Genomic DNA, 19,374 nt, shown 5'->3' on the forward strand with positions numbered 1-19,374 from the left:
TTTGGTAACTATAGAGAGAAGCTCAGGATCGGGTGAATTTGGGAGAGCAAACTGATTTCTTATTTACCCAGGGTAGAAATGCAAGTTCTGGCTGTGATACGTTGGCAAGATGCTCTGGGAAGCTTGATTTGCCGTGGCCTCTGCTGCACCTTTTACTGCTGATTGAAAGGTTTCATTTCCCAGGGCTGTCAGTCTGACACTTTACATGAGTACAAGAGTGGCTGTTTGTTGAACAGCTTAAAACTGATGGGGACAAAAAGGAAGTGGAAAACCTGGAAAATTTGTACAAGATGATTGTATCTGGAAGAGGAGTGGGTTACTTTGGGCTCAATTTGAAAAGGCAAAGGAGTGGAAAACTGAGCCAACTGGAAAAATATACTGCGCTCCATCATGTAGCACCTTGTGTGCTGTGACTGTTCTGACTACTTCTTTTTTGTTGCTTTTGGAAACAAAAAGCATTTAAAAATTGAAAGCTATCTGTGTCAATTCTCACAGTAGCTGCCGCTCTACAAATGGAAGGTTTTAGACAATTTTGTTCCTGAGGTCATGACAAAGCCTAAGTGTAGAATATTCAAATGACCTCAAATACTTCTAAAGTAATAAAAATCAAAAAATACGACTAGCTGTCTCTTTCATTTTGGTTTGATTTGGTTTCTTTTTTGTTCCCTCCTTCCTGAAAGGAACTCCGTTGCTGTGTCATAAAACTAGTTGCATATTTCACCTCTTTTGTTTGGAACCTGGTAAGAATTTTTCCTAGGCAGATGTAGCAGATGATGCACAAAAGCAGCAAGTAAATCTTATTCTTGCTGCAGTTTCCTGAATCATATCTGGCCTTCCAACAGACAGAGGACTCCTGTCTCAACACTACCGTTCCCTGCCTTTTACAAATGACTACATAAAACCTGCATGATCACATGAACTTTCAGATTCACAAGACAGGTGCGTCTTGTCACTTACACTTTTATTATTTCTTTTCAGGCATTGGAAAAGTACCCCAACTCACCAATGACTGCAAAACAAATACTGGAAGTCATTCAGAAAGAAGGATTAAAAGAAACAAGGTCAGTGTTTGTATGTTCTGTATTTTGCTATCTCTTTGAAAACCATCTAGGAAATGGTATGTAATGTTTACAAAATATAAAGTGCTGGTTAATGACTTAATTGATTTCCAGTACCCAAGTGGGAAATATAGCCAAAGGGTTTTGTTTGTTTGTTAGTTCAGGCTTTTAAAATGGTTAGTGATTGGCTTAACTTTCCACCTTCCAAAAGGAGTCTGTGCATCAACTCCAATCCAATGGCCTTTGATAAGGAAGACAGTGTGATCTACATGGACAGCCCAGTGCTACTTCTTATTTCTGCTTAAGGACGAATGTTGACAACTGAGTTGCCTCTGCCACCATGTGCATGTGAGATGGAGCTAGATGCCTCCTCTCACTTGGGTTTGTGATGTGGTGCTTATATCAGTGTTAGGACACGCTGGTGTTGCCTGTGGCAATAGGGTTTGTGCTAATACAGAATTGGGAGTGGAAGGAGAGGAGTGTTTGAACACTGGAAGCTGGTCTGTGTAGCTGCAGAGGTTGGATACTAAGTTGCTTAATAGCAGCATAGTTTGGATGTAGATTTCAACTATAATCATGAAGTTGTTAGGTGATAAGTGGGTTATCCAGAGCCTGTGGAAATCATCAGTTGCCTTTCGTTGACTCCTGGTTCAGATGGGCATGCAGCTTCCTGTTCCTCAAAGGTGACTACTTGATAGGTCTTCCAGTGACCTGCAGATGGAAACTTGGGCAGGAAGTAAAATAAGTTAAGGAAAAACTGGTTGGTTGGTGGGAGTCTTCTAAAAGATGCTGTTTTCTCTTCTCCAAATGCTATAGTAAAAACTTTCTATTCTAATAAATTGTTTCAGTATTTATTGTGTCTGAAAGCAAAGGGAGACATCCGCTTTTATTTTAATTATATTCTTTGGAACCTAAAATCTAGGACAAGGGAACTTCAAAGCCCATGTAGAGGAGTAGTAACACATTATGTTTGTTACTTCTGAGTTTCTAGTGAACCAGAAGTAACCATGGGACATATTTTTACTGAATTCACTGTCGTTCCTAAGAAACCCAATACTCTCCGTGATCATTTGCGCTGTGTAACCGTGCACTGCTTTGTTGGTAGCCTTGTAACATGCTTATAATAGCTATATTTTGGTAAAATTGCAAACGAGATGGTGTACAAGATGAAGTCGAATTTGCCACCTTTTACAAATAAAAAATGCTTTAGTTCCTGTCAAGAAATTGTTTCAAGTATATTTGGCAATGATGCCAAGGAAACAAGGAGATGAAAACTTTTGAAAACAAATGTCCAAATGTGTTATGCTGCAAGGATTTGCATACAACAACAACAAAAAAGAAAGAAAACCCAACTTTGAAAATCTGTTTTTCTTAAGATACTGTTTCTCACAGCGGTGAATAGATTGCTTTCTTCTTCTTATGTCATGTGATATGAGACCACTGCATGGGAGAGGCTTACATGCCTGATAATAGCATTTCTTTGTAATTTTAAAAATTCTTGTTTGCCTGAACAGTGCATGAATAACAATTTGTGTGCAAAACCTATGAGGGAGTGAAGGCAGCATTTTTGTATGATTTAAACATAGAAAACGTGGAAGCTCTTTTTAATTGCTGCAGAATGAATAATGAAAGAAAGATTCCTTTAAAGAGATTCAAAACTAGATTGTCTGCCATTTCTTCCGTTACTAAGAAACAGAATTTCAGGGAAATAGGAAGGAAATTCAGATTCATTGTGATTTTATTGGTATGGCAGGTATGTGTGAATGTGTAATAGATTGCAGGATGCCATATGTGGTTATGAGTATCTAGATAACTGAGAAGGATAAAATTCAATGTTCTTTGCTCCTTACTTGAAACATTGTACTACGTTATAGGCTAGGTCGTACTAAACTCATTAACCTAAAAATTCTAAATTCTGCAATTACAAAACCAAAAATGTTGATTCTGCATTGATTTTTTTAAAAAAGTATTTGGATTCTCGTTTAACTTCTGATTTTGTGCGAAAGTGGTGTTTCTGCTGCATTTTAATATCAATTAAGCACAAACCTGCAAAGTTATCTGAGTGCCTAACTCTTAATAGGAGCCGATAAGGTATTTGACTTCATACACATATTTGTTGATTGGGCCTCAGTGGGTAAGTCATGTTTTGTTTTCACAGTCCTTGAATTTAGAGTCTCCTGTTTACTTCATCCAGCTCTGCAATTTCTTTCAGCACCTTTCTGCCAATATGGTACCTTTGCCATTACTAAAGATGATCTTTCCTGGTCTCTGTGCTGCAGCCAGCTAAGATGAACGAGGGAAATAAATTTATGATGTGCGATAACCTGGTCATAAGCAGTAGAATGACACTAGTGTATTTCATTCTATATTGATCTGTGAATTCTTCAAGTCTGTACTTGTAACAGCACTATGTTACTAGTTTAATATACTTATTCCTTTCTACTGATTGTCAGTAGAACCTTGGCAATCCTAAATGAAGTTCTTAAAAAATTTTCCTCTCTACTGTTCCATTTATAGATGAATGAGATTAATTGGCTTAGTTTTTTTCAAATATATTGCAGCATTAATTAATCTAATGCTTTTTGCTGTGGTAGTATGATTTTCAGCAATCTCATTGCAGTCATTATATGTAATCTTTAAAAGACACTGTCAGCCTCTTCTTTACTTTGTCTGCAATAAATACGTCAACTTGCACGTTTAATTTTTTATAACTCAAATAATTAAATACAATAGGAGGAAAATTCCAAAGTTACAAAGAATATATGTTAGAAATTAAAATAAAAATTTACTGACATGTCCTATGAAAGATTATACACCTACCCAGTGTCCTGTATCTTGGAGATGTACAGCTCAATTTTTTTTTTTAAATATCTTTCCTGTTGTGATGGTTGGTTGTAAAATGGTCAGCAGGCAGTTCTTTTGCTACCTAGAAGGAGTAAAAACTTTTAAGGCAAACCTTTTTGGGATGTAGAAAATCTACATTTTTCTTCTGATGGTGGAGGGGGAGGAGGGAGAATATTTATTTTACTTTCATGCCTATCCAGATCGTGAACAGTGTCAGGCCAACAGTCCTGGACACTGAAATCTCTTTACAAAGGAAACAGACAGTAACTCACTGCAGTGCACAATGCTCTGGATTTTCCTTCCTAGCATCCACTGCCCTGTTCTTTTGAAAGCAATTCCCTGTGTGCCTGTCCCATTGTAAATTTCTAGACTCACAACCTGCTGGTTATGCATCCTAGCATCCTATTTTGTTGATGTGACATAGACTACTCATCAGAGTATGATCCAGTCTTGTTCTCCACCTTGTATTTCTGTGGTTACTTATTCCTGTTAAGGTCTAGAATTCTCTGTACTGAATCGTGTTCAGGTCTTCTGCAGACCATTTCAGATTTATTAAGATTGCTTTCATGTGTAATCTTATCTGTCAGGATGCATGCAGCTCTTCCAAGTTTAGCGTCATCTGCTTATTAGAATTTGTTTCCTTTTGCAGCATTATATTTCTCTTCTTTTCTTATGAAAGTTCCATGAGAAACAATGTCCAAAGACTTGTTAAGTCGGACTATATGATACCTACTGCTGCTTCTCTAACTACAGAGTCTGATACTATGTCATAAAGAATATTTTGATAGATTGAAGTAACTTGTTCTTGGCAGATCTTTGTATTACTCAACTTCTTATCTGCTAAATGACTTCTAGATATTTTTATTCCATATTTTGGTGGAATTGAAATTCAGTTGTTGCATCTCTACTTCCCTGGCCTTGCCTTTTTTCATTTTTTTAAAGCTACTCACTAGATATTTTCCAGTCTTTTGGAATCACTGCTGCCCTGTACAAATTCTCAAAAAATGATTATTGATAATTCTGAGATTGTCCAGTCAACTCTAAATACCTTATGTGAATTTCAACAGATTTAGCTGATTGGAGAACATCTCATGTATTTAATTATGATCTAATCCATTTTTTACATGTTTGTTCCTGGTGTTGATTTTAATAGCTGTCTACTCATAGACACCTTTCTAATTTGGTGCCAACAAAGAAAAGGCACTAGCACTCCTGTGCTTTCAGTGTAAGCCTTTGTGGCACCCCTTCACAGAAGAGCAAGCCAGTTCCTGTCTATTCGTGTGCTTACAGAAATTTCTTTGTGCATGGTGGGTGGATAAGTTTGCTGAAGTTTAATGTCCTGAAGCCCATTTTCTTCTTTTTGTGTTCTCCCTTATTTTCCTAAAATTGAATAATCGTCCCGTCATGAATGCTCAATGTTTTCAGCTGCTTCTTCCCCAGTGGTTCAAGTCAAACCTAGTACTGCCTTCCTTCCTAACTGCTTTTTGTCTTATGTTTGAGGATTTTTGTTCCTAACACAGTCCCAGGAGCTTGCCAGATGCTTCTCTATGACTTGTTTTTTTTTCCCCCAAGAGGTGCCTGCATGTTCATAATAGGGATATTTTTTTTTTTTCCCCTGATTCTCACAGAAGAAAACTTCTCTAATTCTCCTGGTGTCTTGCTATATTGAACTCTGACCTTAGTACCATCCTTGGTTTTGCCTTCTTTTGTCATTACCTGGAAAATTGCCTTTGGGACCACCAGGAATAACCTATCTATTCCCTTCTCTTTGGAGCACTGCACTGTCATGAAGGATAGAACCAATTGAAGACTGCTTAAAATTTTCAGGGAGATCAAAAGAAGACAAAAAGAAGTTGGTATGAATTAGGTGTTTGGATTAAGGAAGAGAAGATTGGGTTTAGACATAGTAAGTCTTACGATACATAAAAGATAGGGGAAAAAGTAAGGGAATAAGTTACCCTGCATGTCTGATATGGACAGGGCTAGAAATAAGGCCTTTAAATTGTAGCAAGAAACGATTCCGATCAGATAGTACAAAGATTTTCTTTTAACAGGTATAATTGGTTTCTGTCACGAGCTGTGGGAGGGATGTGAGAAATCTCTAGATCTGTCTAAAACCAGATATGTATCTGTCAGGAATTATGTAGATTTGGTTGATCCTACCTTGAACTAGGGGAATGAACTAGCATATCCCTTGATCCATATTTTTCTATGAATATTTTCAGATCAGTTTGCAGTACTCGGGCCATACATATTGTTTGAGTCCTAGAGAAGAATGTCCAGCCGAATTGTGATGAATATTTGATGCTAATAACTCTAGATTATGTCTTGGCTTTCTGTAGTTCCCTTTGCCTTTGCTTGTTGATGCTGGGAAATTGACTTACCTGGAAAAGATTAAAGCCAAAGATTCTCAGTACAAGATAAAGCCAATAAAGTTCCAAAGTGGGACAAGCAATGTTTAATTTTTTGGAGTGCAACTTCAGCCCACAGCTATGCTGGCTATTTACTTTCCTGCTCTATTAGAGTCAGAACTGCAAACCCTGGAATGGGATAATTTTGTAGTAATTTTGCTATTCAGCTAGAGTAACTGGTCTCTATATTGTCAAGTAGCTTCGGTTATTCCCTGCCATGGCAGGGGGGTTGGAACTAGATGATCTTTGAGGTCCTTTCCAACCCTAACCATTCTATGATTCTATGATTCTGTTGAGGTAATTGACAGAAGAGGTTAAAAAATTCCCTTTGTCTTTTTTTTTTTGTTTGCCACTAGGAATCTTAAACTTCTTTCTCTTGATGTTTCCTTCTTGATCGTCATTTCAACTATGAGAATCATGGCATCAGTCCTAACTCCTCCTTTTTTTTTTCCTGCATATTTGTCTTTTGCTATGCAAGATTAAGCTATCTATTGATTGTTGTGACAGTAGTCTTTCAGAAGGCTAAGAAGAGATGCTTGCCACTGGCACTGGCAATAGTGCTCTTTCTTCTGTACTCCACAGTGTTGATAATATCTGTCATGAATGATATCATAACATATTAAGTCTTCTGAGCCTAGGAAAGCAGCAAAGTATGACCCTAATAAATCTCCAGACACCCTTATTAGATTTATACTCTTTGTGCAGAAATATTAAACTAGTGGGTTAGCTAGAATTAAACCCACTTTGAACTTCTGAGCGGAGTTATCAATGGAATAAAACACATGATCCATGGAGGTTCTGTCTTTAGCTCTGAAGTGAGGTGGTACTCCTGAAAATATTACTGTCACTTCTGAATCCTTTGATCTTTTTGACAGTGTCTCTTTAAGCCTTTGCATACTTCATCCTTAGAGCTATTGACTTAAAAATAAAACCCTTTGTGAATGCTCTTGTCTCTGTAAATAGGCTAAATGAGATGGCAACTGTCTTCTGCTGTTTATCCTTTTTGAGTTCCTTGGTTTATTGTGTATGCATATAGGCAGAGAAATTTTTACTTCCTTTATCTGTAAAGTAATTCAAAGATGTCATTGTGATCCATAATTATTAGAAAGTCATAGTTTTTATCTTCCATGTAAAAAAAAAAAAGTCAAGTGCCTTCTAATAACCAAAAGCTCTTTAAAATTTCACTGAAAAAACCACAGTTTTTGTCTTAAGACTGTGATTGTTAACGGAAGAGCATAGACAGTTAAAAGGCTTCTGTGGTTGCATAAGTCTGATAGAATTTACTTGGGAGCCTCTTCAGCTGAAGGAGTGCACTGTTTTGTCTTGAAGTAGTTTTGCCTGCAACAGATTGAAAGGAAACCTTGATGGGAAAAGAGAGAAAGCTATTTGCATTCTTTTGCCTGGCATTATTAGGTTGATTTTTATGCTTCTACAGATGTGGCTTTTGGTTGTAGAGCAATGAAAGAAATGTACTTTCAGTACAACCTGTCTTTCTACATAAATTCACTTCAGACACCTCTTTGAAACACTCTTCCCAGTGTAACAACAAACCACCTGATTTGGTAGGCAGTTGTGATAGCCGCAGTTCACCAGCTGAAAATCTCAGGCTTGCTCCTTCTTGCCTAGGCATTTCTGGCATGGTTTATGCCACAATGCAGTCTAACCTGGTAAAAACTGATGGGTTTCCTACATTATTGCATTCCAGTGTTGGAACTGTAATTTGCATAATCCCACCCATGTCACCTCTGTGATAATTATTTCAGTTCTTGATAGTGATTTAGCCCTAAAACAACTATGATATTAACTCGAGCCTAGAAGTGGGGTTGTGGGTAGATCTGTTAATTCTTGATTCCAGGTTGCTGCATTGTGATTGCCCTATCGTTAATTTAAAGCTAGATTGCTTATGTCTGTACAATAGTAATCCTGTCTTTGTTGATTGGAAAACTGTTTTTGGGTGCTAATGAAACAGATGTAAACTAATAAAATCTCCAATATTTCCCTCAGCTATTGCAATGACAACAGAATTTTTATTTGTGATGGTGCTTCTTCTATTGCATATACTTACAAAATATATATTTCAGTATAATATATTTAACCACCCTAAATATATTTTTTTTCCTGAAACACCGTTATCTTCATTTTTGCTCCGTATTTCAATTTTTAGAAATTATCTGGAGTTTTTTTGTTTTAATGCTGCTTCTCTCCTCTTCCTTTCACAGGGTGATGGAGCCTCTGTCTAGGGACTTTAATAAATGGTTCAGTAAAATCTGTCTGTATGTCAGCATTTTTTAATAAAATTACCTGTTTGATTGGTTGTTTGTTTTTTTTTTTTTCCATCATGCGGTGTAGTAGCAGGTGCCTCAGCTGTTATAGACAGGCTAAAAATCATACTTGTGTCACAGATGCAAATTCCTTTGTTAATTTTATTAAGGGATGGATTTAATTTTGGAAATATTTCAGATGATAAATGGCATAATGTAAATAGTATGAATCTTTTGAGTATGACTTAGAATACTTTGGAGGATACCGTTCTTATCGTTAAGAATATTAATTAAGCATATGTAAAAAGAGAGTGGAGACAGAAGCAAAGTAATACTTTTCAAAGCTAAACGCAGAGCTAAGAATATATCCTGGTCCTCTGCTCCTCCACTCCCAATTATCCATTAAATTTGCGTTCCTAGTGCAGTATCTACTAGTCCTGTCTACATGCAATCCCTTGTCCCAACTGTTTCAGCTACATGAAGCTTCCGTCTTTCTAAAACCGTCATCAATCCCATGGTCTCCAATTACCCCAATCTGCTGTCATCCTTTTTCCCTTCCCATATATGAGGACTCAAACTCCATTCATTTGGCCATTTTCTATGCTTGAACTTTTCTTAAGTAATACAATGTGGACAACCCAGATTTCAGTATTTATTTTATATTCTGGCTCAGGACTAACCAAGCTTTCTTCTTTAGCTTGGTTCCAGGACAAATTATGAGGAAACAAAAACACAATTCCATAATTTTATTATGTCTGGGACCTTCAACAGATGATTTACAACAGTTTAGAAAAAGTTCGGATGGCTTCTCCTTTTGTACTTTGCCCCTGATTTGTCGTGATGTTGAAATCTTCCTGTATGCTTAAGTGAACTGAGATTTCAGAACAGTTGATTCTCTTTTTCTTAAGATTATTATGTTACTGTTACTTCTCCATATACATTTTTGCTTATATAGTATTCAGTACTTTAGTCTTCCAGTTGGGACAATAGTTTTCCATGTCTGGATGGTAAAACATATATTGTAACTACCTTTCCACCTTTCATGGCAGTAATAGGAAATAGTGCTGCTTGATTGTTTTTATTTTTTTATTTTTATTTAAAAAAAAATATCTGCCATGAAGTTGTTTGCTTTAAATCTATTAGCTCTGCGAAGGATTGGGAAAACACGAATCCAGTCTTTGTGATACACTTGCTTCCTTGGTACTATTAAAATATTTTTATTTCACTCGTGCAGTTACATAAGTTTCTGCTCCTGCCGCCCAAGCCTAACTGTATTTTCTCAAAGAATATTATGCTAGTGCAGCGTATAAACCTTTTTTGATTTGTTTGATGCTTTACTGGTAAGGGAGAGTGGCCTGTATGATCATTAGATATTCAAGTTGTAATAGTTCAGAGGAAGTGTGAAAATTTTAAAAGTTAACTTATTTAGCTGTAATAGGAAAAGCTATGGTTGTTAAATTTTGTGATGCGATAAACATGTTGCAACTTCTAAAGGTCTATATTGCAAAAATATTTTATGTTTGAATGCATGCCCAAGTCCTCTTTATCAGAGCCTAATTTGCTGAAATTAAGATGCCTATAATATGTTAATGCCATGTTAAAGATACTCCTTTTTTAATACAAGAGAAAATCCAACAGCTTAAATGTAACAAATAATGGATAACAGTGCAGATGCTGATGATCTTACAAGATTTACTAGTTATTTGTGCAGCAATGACAACACTTCCTCTTAAAGGACATTTTTTTTTTTGAAGTAGGAGATGGACACCAGCTGTGACTAAATAGTGTACATTTGTCAACAAATTCAGTGTTGGATTTTTTTGCATAGTGTAGTAATTCCTTTATCAATATATTTTTATGCTTAATGTAAGAATTTAGATTGTATTTTATTTTCTCTATGTTGTGTCTTTCAGTGTAGACTACCATTGAAGGAAACTGAAAAGTAGTAATATAGTTCAGTCTGATGAAAAGAGAAACATCCCGCATTATAAATTTGCATTACCATATGCATAACATTATCCTACAGTGTATTGTGTGATAACTGTCGTCCCACATTTCTCGTAGAAAGTGTAGCTTCTCTTTTAGCAATATTCAAGTAAGTACGTTACAGATCTTTTTTCTTTAATGTTTCTGTATTTCAAAGACTAATTCTGCATTGAAGTTTTTGTCTGTCTTTCAGAAAGAGAAATTAAATAAGGATATTGAAGAGATCTAAAGTGTTCAAAACAATCAGATACTTACAGAAATTATGATAGGAAAGTTTCATTAGATCTCCAATCCGTCCTCCCAGCAGTGCAAGTTTTTTGGTTTGTTTGTTTGGGATGTTTTTTTTGTTTGTTTTGGTAGTTGGATTTTTTGTGTGTTTATGTGCATAGTATGTTCCACAGTGTAGTGTTTAAGCCTGATTTCTTTTTTCAAATGACTGAAGAGATGAGACCTTCCACAGTCTACAGAGTGTTTTCCTGTTCTGTTACCCAAAGTCTGCAGTTCTATAAACTGAACCAGGGCTCTGTGGAATGTAGGTAGATACATATGTTCTTCAATTTTACTACATTTATCAGCCTGCTTTGCCAGCATCTTTTTGAGAGGAGCATGGACCTATAAGAGCTTTGCAGTAACAGTTTCCATTGTTGTCGTAGAATGGTTAGGGTTGGAAGGGACCTCAAAGATCATCTAGTTCCAACCCCCCTGCCATGGGCAGGGACACCTTTCACTAAACCAGGTTGCTCAAAGAGCCAAAACTTTCAAAAAGATCTTTGGGAAACTGAGATTTGACAAAATGTGTTCTCTTTGCATCATTATTTGTGAAATGAAGATCTGTCACATATTAACATTAAAGTACATAGCTAATAAACGAGTGTTTAGAATAAAAGTCAGAAATAATACTGCAGGAGAGCTTAATATCAGTGTATGCTAGTTAGGGGCAAAATCCAAGAACTGTTGCTGAGTAGCCATCAACCTTGTTCAGCTCTCTTGTGCCTAGAAAAGGCAAGAATACTACTATTTCCTTTAGGAAATGGCAAATGCGATTCAACACATAAGCCTGTCAGGAGCAGCCATATATATCAAACTTTCAAACACAGAATGATATGGAGACTTTACCTAGGAGGAGTCACCTTTTGAATGAACACTCTGGTAAAATATTCTTAGGAAAAGACTTTAATCTGTTGAAGACTTAAAACCTGCAGTAAAAATTGAAGCCTGGCTGGGAACTTCAAGACATGCCTGGTTTAACGGATTTATGAGCTTTTGTTGCAACATCCGAGTAACCTAAGAAGCTGCTTTTTCTTGCAGGTGTAAAATGAATTATTCTAGTTTTCAACTTCCTCGTTGCTGATAGAGATTTATTTGTTGGAGTTGGATTTTTTTGACGTTTCTGTTTTGTTCTCTGTATTTCTCTTTTGCATTGAGAAGTTAATATTTAAACCTACTGTTATTATGGCTTTGAATTTCATTTATCCCAAAGCTGACTTTTGTCTTTATTTCTAAGCACCTTGTCTTAAGGGCCATGCACAACAGCCCACAAAATGGTATCATCTTTTTATCTATTCTAGTATTCCATAACACTGGGGCAGAGGGGAGAACCTAAACTGAACACTACAACACAGGCAATCATGACAGATTTTCCGCTTAGTATTCAGTAACTGTCAAGTTCTTATTTTCATCATTAGCATATTTGTCACAGAAGCAGAAGCATAGCCGTTCTGGCAGACTGAATAAATGTGTTTTACTTGAATGTGAAAGAAGAAAACCTGTCAACCTTTATGAAAGCATCATTTTCTAGTAACAATTTATTTTCTGGAACAGTTTGCTGTGGATGTCTTTATGTTTCTATAACAGATATCCAGATATCCACACTCTGGATATGTGTTTCATCTACCTGTAATTAAACCATTCTTAACTGAAGGGGGAAAAATATTAATAGTTCTTCTCTCATATTTTTTTCCTTCATATTGTATGAGCTGAAAAATGTACTAGTTCTCTTATAGTCATGCACTGGCATATTTCATTTAAAATTTTGAAGTATATTTTAAAGAACCAAGACCAAAAAAAGCTTCTCAGATTTTCACTGTCCAAGGACTACGAAAAAGATCATGTATAACTGTTCAGAAAGTTCGTTACAGACGTGCATTTCTTTTCTATCTAAGGCTAGCTGATAGATTTTATTTATTTGAGTCTCATAGGCAGTCATCTTAATTACTGTGAAATTAAATTACATGCACACTCTTCATTTCAAAACAGAATTTTAAAAATGCCTAAACATCTTTTGCTACTTATGTACTATCATATAAAGCAAAATATGTTTTATGCAAGATGTGATTTTTTTTCAGAGGTATAGAAAGCTCCCATTTCTGCTTATAATCCCAGTAAACTCTGCATTTGTCAGTAAGGCTGTTTTATGATAGCGGTATGCTAGAACCAGTAATTGTGTGGCCTGGCAAATGTTACAGTATCAGCAGGGAACTGAGGAGCAAAACATAAATAAAAAATTAAAGCATACATAAAAGAAATTAAATACCTGCATGTATGAATTTATTTTTATGTACTTGAGTGTGTAAATACACCTGCAGGCAAATTCACCTTTGTACACATACACATGTACTTACGTGCGTATAAGGTTGTAAATCACAATAGTTATACTCAAATACATCCTTTGCTCAGTTATTCCAATAGCAAGGACTGTGGGAAAGAGCTCAAAAGGTTCCTAAGAACTGTTTCGCTGTTTGCCCTCAATAGCCAAAGAGAGGATAAATGGATATCCTAACCCCTGCCCCCTCCTGCCCATTTCTTCTATTTCATTTTATTTGTAATATGAGAAAAGGAAAATGGGATCTAGTAGCTCTTTTGCTGGAAGGTAGTACTTACTCAACAAAAACCAAGCAAAATAGCTAACTGTAATCACCTTATTAGCATCTTATAGCATCCATAGCTACTGCTGTACCTTTATGTTTCAGTAAGATTGCTTAAGATATGTTTATCTGCTCTCAGGAATCTGTCAAGTTATACCATTCTGTACCTTTTTTCCTAAAGAGCTTAGCTTGCGTGCTTTTATATTTCATTACAAATAAAATAAAACAAGCACAGGATCTAGACAATTATTGTTTCTCTTGCATGTGGTCCCCATTACTTGTTATTGCTGCCATTCATGTTACCAATACACCTGGACTCTTTGTTTTATAGACTGCTAAATACTTTAGGCAGTCATTATCAAACACGGAATCATTGTTGTCAAAAATAACGGTCCTCTATAATCATCACAGAGGAAAAACTGTGACCTATAAAGGACAGCAGGGAACTTTTTGAGAAGAGATCTTAAAGAATATATGACATGTGGGAAGTTGTGGGGGTTTTTTTTAAAGACTACTTGCTTTCACTCATGGACTCTTTTCTTGGCCAGTGAAAATCGGGCAGTTTCAAACTGTATGCATACTCTGAATTGTCTGTACCCTTCACCTAAAACCAACACCACTAATCCCAATCCAACTGTTAACCTTTCTCTGGTTTAGTAGTAGGCTAAGGATATTAATGTAAACAATTGCATCAAATATCATTCAGTTAGATGATGTACTGATCTGTATGAACTAAGCAGTAGTCATAAATGATATTTGTGCCCAGGCTGACAATCCAGGAATCCATGACATGATTGATACTGTCAGTGATTACTGTTATACTTAAACATTTAATTCTTTATGAAAAATATTTAGACACAGTGATTGGGATGACTAACAGAAAACAATTTCTGGTTAAGACTGAATTTCATTTGTGATGCCACATTATGTGACATTCTTTGACTCTTTCGTTGTATGTGTATGTGTGTGTCGCCCTTTCAAAGGCACTTTATTAATGACTTAGCAGAATCAAGCTTCCTTTCAGATGGAGTGATGTGTCTATCAAGAATGGCCAGTTTTAAAACTTTTTAGTTATCAGTGCTTTGTTTTTACAAATTACATGATGCTTACTATTGTTATAATTTTTAAAACATTATCTGTGGCATTTTGAAATTAGATTTACTTTTAGTTCTAAGTTAAATAGAAAAGTAGTCTTTCAGTTCCAGGCTTAGTAAAGTCAAAAACTAATAAGGATGTCTACTAATAGTATGAATTGCAACAGCTGGATTAAGTTAAAACACAAAAATAAAAGTATCTGCTTGGTCCTTTGAGGGAAGGAAAGAACTTTTTGCTATGCTGTTTTGCCAAGTTAAACTCCCTTATGTACAGCAAGTATAACTTAAACATTTCACATCCACCCAAATATTTTAATTTGAACCAATACTATAAATCATACATTGTGATATTTTTAAAGGTACAGGATGTACTGTGATTGCCTGTTCTGTATTTATTTTCAAGTTTCCCTTACAGGTAAGAGCTTTTAAAAAATATTTTAAAGACATATAGTCAGCAAAGTTGTAGTTACATTTATTTTGATGTAAAATGTGAAAGTATCATCTTACTTACAGAAGTATTTTTGTAGGAATAAATATTACTATAAACAGTAATTAGCTTTTGGATCTAATCTTTATTTATTTGTGATTACTTTCCAGCTTCCTTATTCTTTATATCAGTTTGATTTTTCTGCCTGTATTGGTAGTTGAGTAAAACATTCTTCAAATACAAGAATATTGAGAAAAATCTTTTGTAAGGGAAGGAATCTTTCTTGTAATTCATTTTGTAATTCATTCATTCTTTCACACGATACAATTTAGATTTTTTTTTTTTTTGGTCAATTGAGTGTGAACTGAAGATGTAGAAATAGGTCGTTCCCATATGTTCTTTTTCTCTTTTTGAGTTGGATACAATGTTTTGGATGCTAAAAATAAACATGACTCTTTACATAATTATCCTAGAATTCAGCATGCAGTTCAAAATTCTGAATTCCTTCAGTTAGAAGTCATTCCCAAATTGAAGAGGAGAAACAAAGACACAAGCTGTGGAGATTTCACTGAATTTTTGAGTGAGAAGAAGTAAGATATGATACACTTTCTTGTTTTGAATAGAAATGAACAAAATAAAATTAAATTTAGTGATTTCAGTTGTTCTCGTTTCATAAAAAGGTTTACTCTTATTTTATACTTCTGCTTTAAAAGAAGTATGATTCTTTTATCAGAATAGGATATTATAGGATGGAGAGAGAGGGAGGGGCAAGAGAATGAGAGAAAAGAGATGATAGGAGAGCAAGAAAGAGAAGAGTGGGAAACTGGAAGAAGAAGAGAGGGAGAGAAGATAGAAGATGGGGGAGGAGAAAGAGAATGGAGAGAGGATAGGGAAATGAAAGAAAAGAAGAAAAGAGAGAAAAGAAGAGGTGTACCTGCCTGCATGCTGGCAGCGGGGGCTGCGGGGTGGCCGCTGTGAGGAGGGGCTGGGGCTGCCCCAGGTGGACACAGCTGGCTCCAGCGGACCCACTGCAGGGCACAGCTGAGCCTCACTGCCAAGATGGTGCCTCTGTGGTAACACATGTAAGAGAGGGCACAACCTGCACTCAGGCAGAAGAAAAGGGTAAAAAAGAGAGTGTGAAACAGTAGTGTGAATACCAAGGTCGGAGGAGGAGGGGAGGAGGTGCTCCAGGCGCCAGAGCAGATTTCCCAGCAGCCTGTGGAGGATCTGCCCAAGCTGATACACTGCAGCCTTGGAGGACCCCATACTGGAACATCTGGATATTTTCTGAAGGAGCTTTGCCCATGGAGAGCCCAGGGTGGGAGCAGGCTCCTGGCAGGAACTGAAGCCCATAGAGAGCCCACATGGAAGCAGACAAAAAGTGTGAGGAGGAATTAGTGGCAGAGAGGAGCTGTTATGGACTGAGTGTAACCCCCATCCCTCAGCGCCTCTCAGTGAGGGGGAGGTACAGGAATTGGGAGCAAAGAAGGAAGGTTGAGCCTGGAAGCATGGACTTGTTTTAATTTTCTTTGTTTGCTTCTCTCTACGCAAATTTATTTTAACTTGTAATAAATTAATTTTCCTCGAGTGTTTTGCCACTTATGGTAACTGGTAAACAATCTCCCTGTCTGTATCTAACCCACGAGCTTTTCATCCTCTTTTCTCCCTGTTTCCTGTTGAGGAGGAGAATGAGTGGCTGGGTGGACATCTGGCTGCTGGCCAAGGCTACCCACTGCAAGATTGAAAGAAAGAGAAAGCATGAGAAAGAGAGAGGGGAAGAAAGGAGGTAAATAAGAGAAAGAAAAGAACAAGAAAGAAAAAAGAAAGAAAGAGAAAGGAAGGAGAATGAAAAGAAAAAGAGTGAAAAAGAAGAGAGAAAAGAGAAAAATAAGAGAAAAGGAAGGAAAAGAATGGAAAGAGAGAGAGGAAAGAAAAAGCAGACAAGAGAGAAAATAAATACAGGGAAAGAAAAAGAAAAGACAGTGACAGTAGAGAAACCGGAAAAAACAATCATGAGAGAAGGGAGAGGAGAGAGGAGTACAGAGAGAGGGAGAAAAGATCAAGAGATATAAAGGGGAAAGAAGAACGGACATGAAAGGCATGAGAGAGAAAGGAGAGAAAAAAGAAAAGGAGAGGAAGGGAAGAAAGAAAATATAAAAAGAGGAAGAGAAAGAGAAAGAAAAGAGAAGAGAGAGAACAAAAAGAAAGAGAAAGGAAAAGGAAAGAACAGAAGAAAAGGAGACAAAAACGAGAGAAAGAAAGAATAAAAGGAAACGAGTCCAAGCAGTTCCACTGTGGTTGAAGAGTCTGTAACTGAACCCTGTTAGCAACAAAGTTAAAAGTTTTAAATGACTGAGGAGCTTGTATGTGGTACTGGTATGTGGTAACCAAGACCCTGGGAATTACTTTCCATCAAGTAAAAACTGTAAAATCCTCTTATTAAAATAACTCACCTTTGGTGGTTTCAGCACTCTCATTCAATGAATAGATACATCTTTCCAGGTAAAAATTTCCATAGAAATTGTAATAAGCATTAAAAAAATTCTTACTGATAAGAAAATTGATCACTTAAGCAGATGGATGGTGTGGCTGAAATGGCACAACACAACAAACTCCAGCAGGCCAGCATATTGGCATGTACCAATTTTTAAGAATGGGCAAGGTTAATAAAACAATTTAATTTGGATAACTCAAACTTAATAAGATTTTTGCTAGTGAGAGTAAAGAAAGGAAAAGAAATCACTTTTAAGTTCAGCATAGCAATTTGCTTTAATGTTATCCTTTCTATGAGGGAGAAGTATTATTTAATAAAGTAATCTCATATTGCAGTCTGGTAGCTCAATATTGAGTAACATTCAAGATTTAAAGATTTCTAAAGTGAAAAAAGAAACCTGTAATCCTCATAAAATATAAACAATAATTTTAAATTGTACAGTAGTTAGTGAACTTTGCTCAGCAATGCTTGTTGATTATTTCCTTTAAATGGTTAAATGTTGCCACAGTTCAAGCCTTTCTCTGAAATATGCTTATCTTTTAAAATTCAATTCTAATAGGTCTTAACAGCATGTTGTGTTTTGCCTCTTGTGTTTTTGTTTTGTTACTAGGCGAAGGTGGAAGGAAATGTCTGTATGTAAACACCTATTCTAATTTTATAAATTTAGTTGCAATTGATTTTAATAACAGAGATTGGAAAACTACATTGAAATCACATGAGAGAGCAGGAACACGACATTAGGCTTGAGTGGAAGAAGTGCAGGGATGTGGGGCTCCTTCAAGCTTGGTAATTTTTCCTTCCCTCAGCAGGGTGGTACCTCCGCCTCTCCACTCCTCTGCGTCTTCTTGTGCCAGATGTAGCAACCCAAGGGGCTACAGCTCAGGCGAGCCAGATGCATCTGGCATGTAGGTTCAGGAGCGGCTGGAGGGAGCACATTGTGTTACTGACAAAGGGTGAAACACAGGCCTTGCTCTGAGGAGTCTGAAATGGGAACCAGTTGTGTAAGTCTGAGGCCATCCTTCTCCAGTTACTGTAAACCAATATTGCAGTTGAAAGAATAATCCCGCTTTCTCCAAGCTGCTTTTCCTGTTCTGGGCTACCCACCTCCCTGGGTGCTGGCACAAGCATTCACATGGCTGTTTGGGGAAATAATCAAGATTTAAAGGGGAAAAAAAAAATAAAAAGGGAAGAGGGGAGTAGATGGTATGGAGGCAGAAACATGCAGTCTACCTTAGAGGAAACTGTGCTGCTTGGAGTGGCAGAGCTGGCTGAAAGTGGCATGAACCCAGTATTAATCGTAGTGCAAAGTGTGTTGGTGAAAGCAGAAACTACTCCAATGACTTACATACAGGTACACAGATGCACTATCACTGCCATAACTTCAGGGTGGTGTCTTGTCACTGAACACACCTGCGGTAACAAAAGCCCCTGCAGTGGATGACAAGAGAGGCTGGAGGTTCTTCTAATCAGCCAGGGGACCAGCATGGCTGGAAGCTGTGACTGCATCAGGATTGCATTCCTGACATAGCATGATAAAGTAGAAGTAGTAGAAGTAGTAGAAGTCCTACTTAGCCTTCTGAACTGGATCAGGCCCACGGTGGTTTTCTGGCAACTGTTCTGCTCCCTTTTTCACTGTGTGACAGTTAATGAAACCACTGTCAAATGCTGCATGGGCTTCCTCTGTGGGTGGTGCAGCAGCTCAGAAGTCCTGTTGTTCTTTTGCAGTACATTTTGTCACTGTGTTTCAGCTTTCCAGCAGAGACAGCTAATCAGATACCTAGCCATTGCAGTGGTTTCCAAGCTGCTTCTTCAGGAAGCCTCGGGGAAAATCCTCTGGGAGCTCCTGCTTCTGGGAACTTCGGTGGCTTGCTGCTGCAGGTCAGGGCCAGCCTATGGAGGCATTTGTCTCTGTAAACGCTTAAAGACAACTTTTGT

General features: G+C 37.0%; 1 protein-coding gene across 1 annotated transcript in view; it reads left to right on the top strand.

The window, feature by feature from the left end:
• Window positions 1-19,374, top strand: part of ASXL3 (ASXL transcriptional regulator 3) — a 134,750-nt gene that overhangs the window by 25,297 nt on the left and 90,079 nt on the right. The window contains exon 4 of the mRNA XM_086609255.1: window positions 979-1,061. Coding sequence (XP_086465381.1) covers window positions 979-1,061 — 83 coding nt within the window. The remainder of the gene's footprint in view (window positions 1-978; window positions 1,062-19,374) is intronic.

The sequence above is a fragment of the Tauraco erythrolophus genome, chromosome 3, assembly GCF_009769465.1.
Source record: "Tauraco erythrolophus isolate bTauEry1 chromosome 3, bTauEry1.pri, whole genome shotgun sequence".
Taxonomy (NCBI): domain Eukaryota; kingdom Metazoa; phylum Chordata; class Aves; order Musophagiformes; family Musophagidae; genus Tauraco; species Tauraco erythrolophus.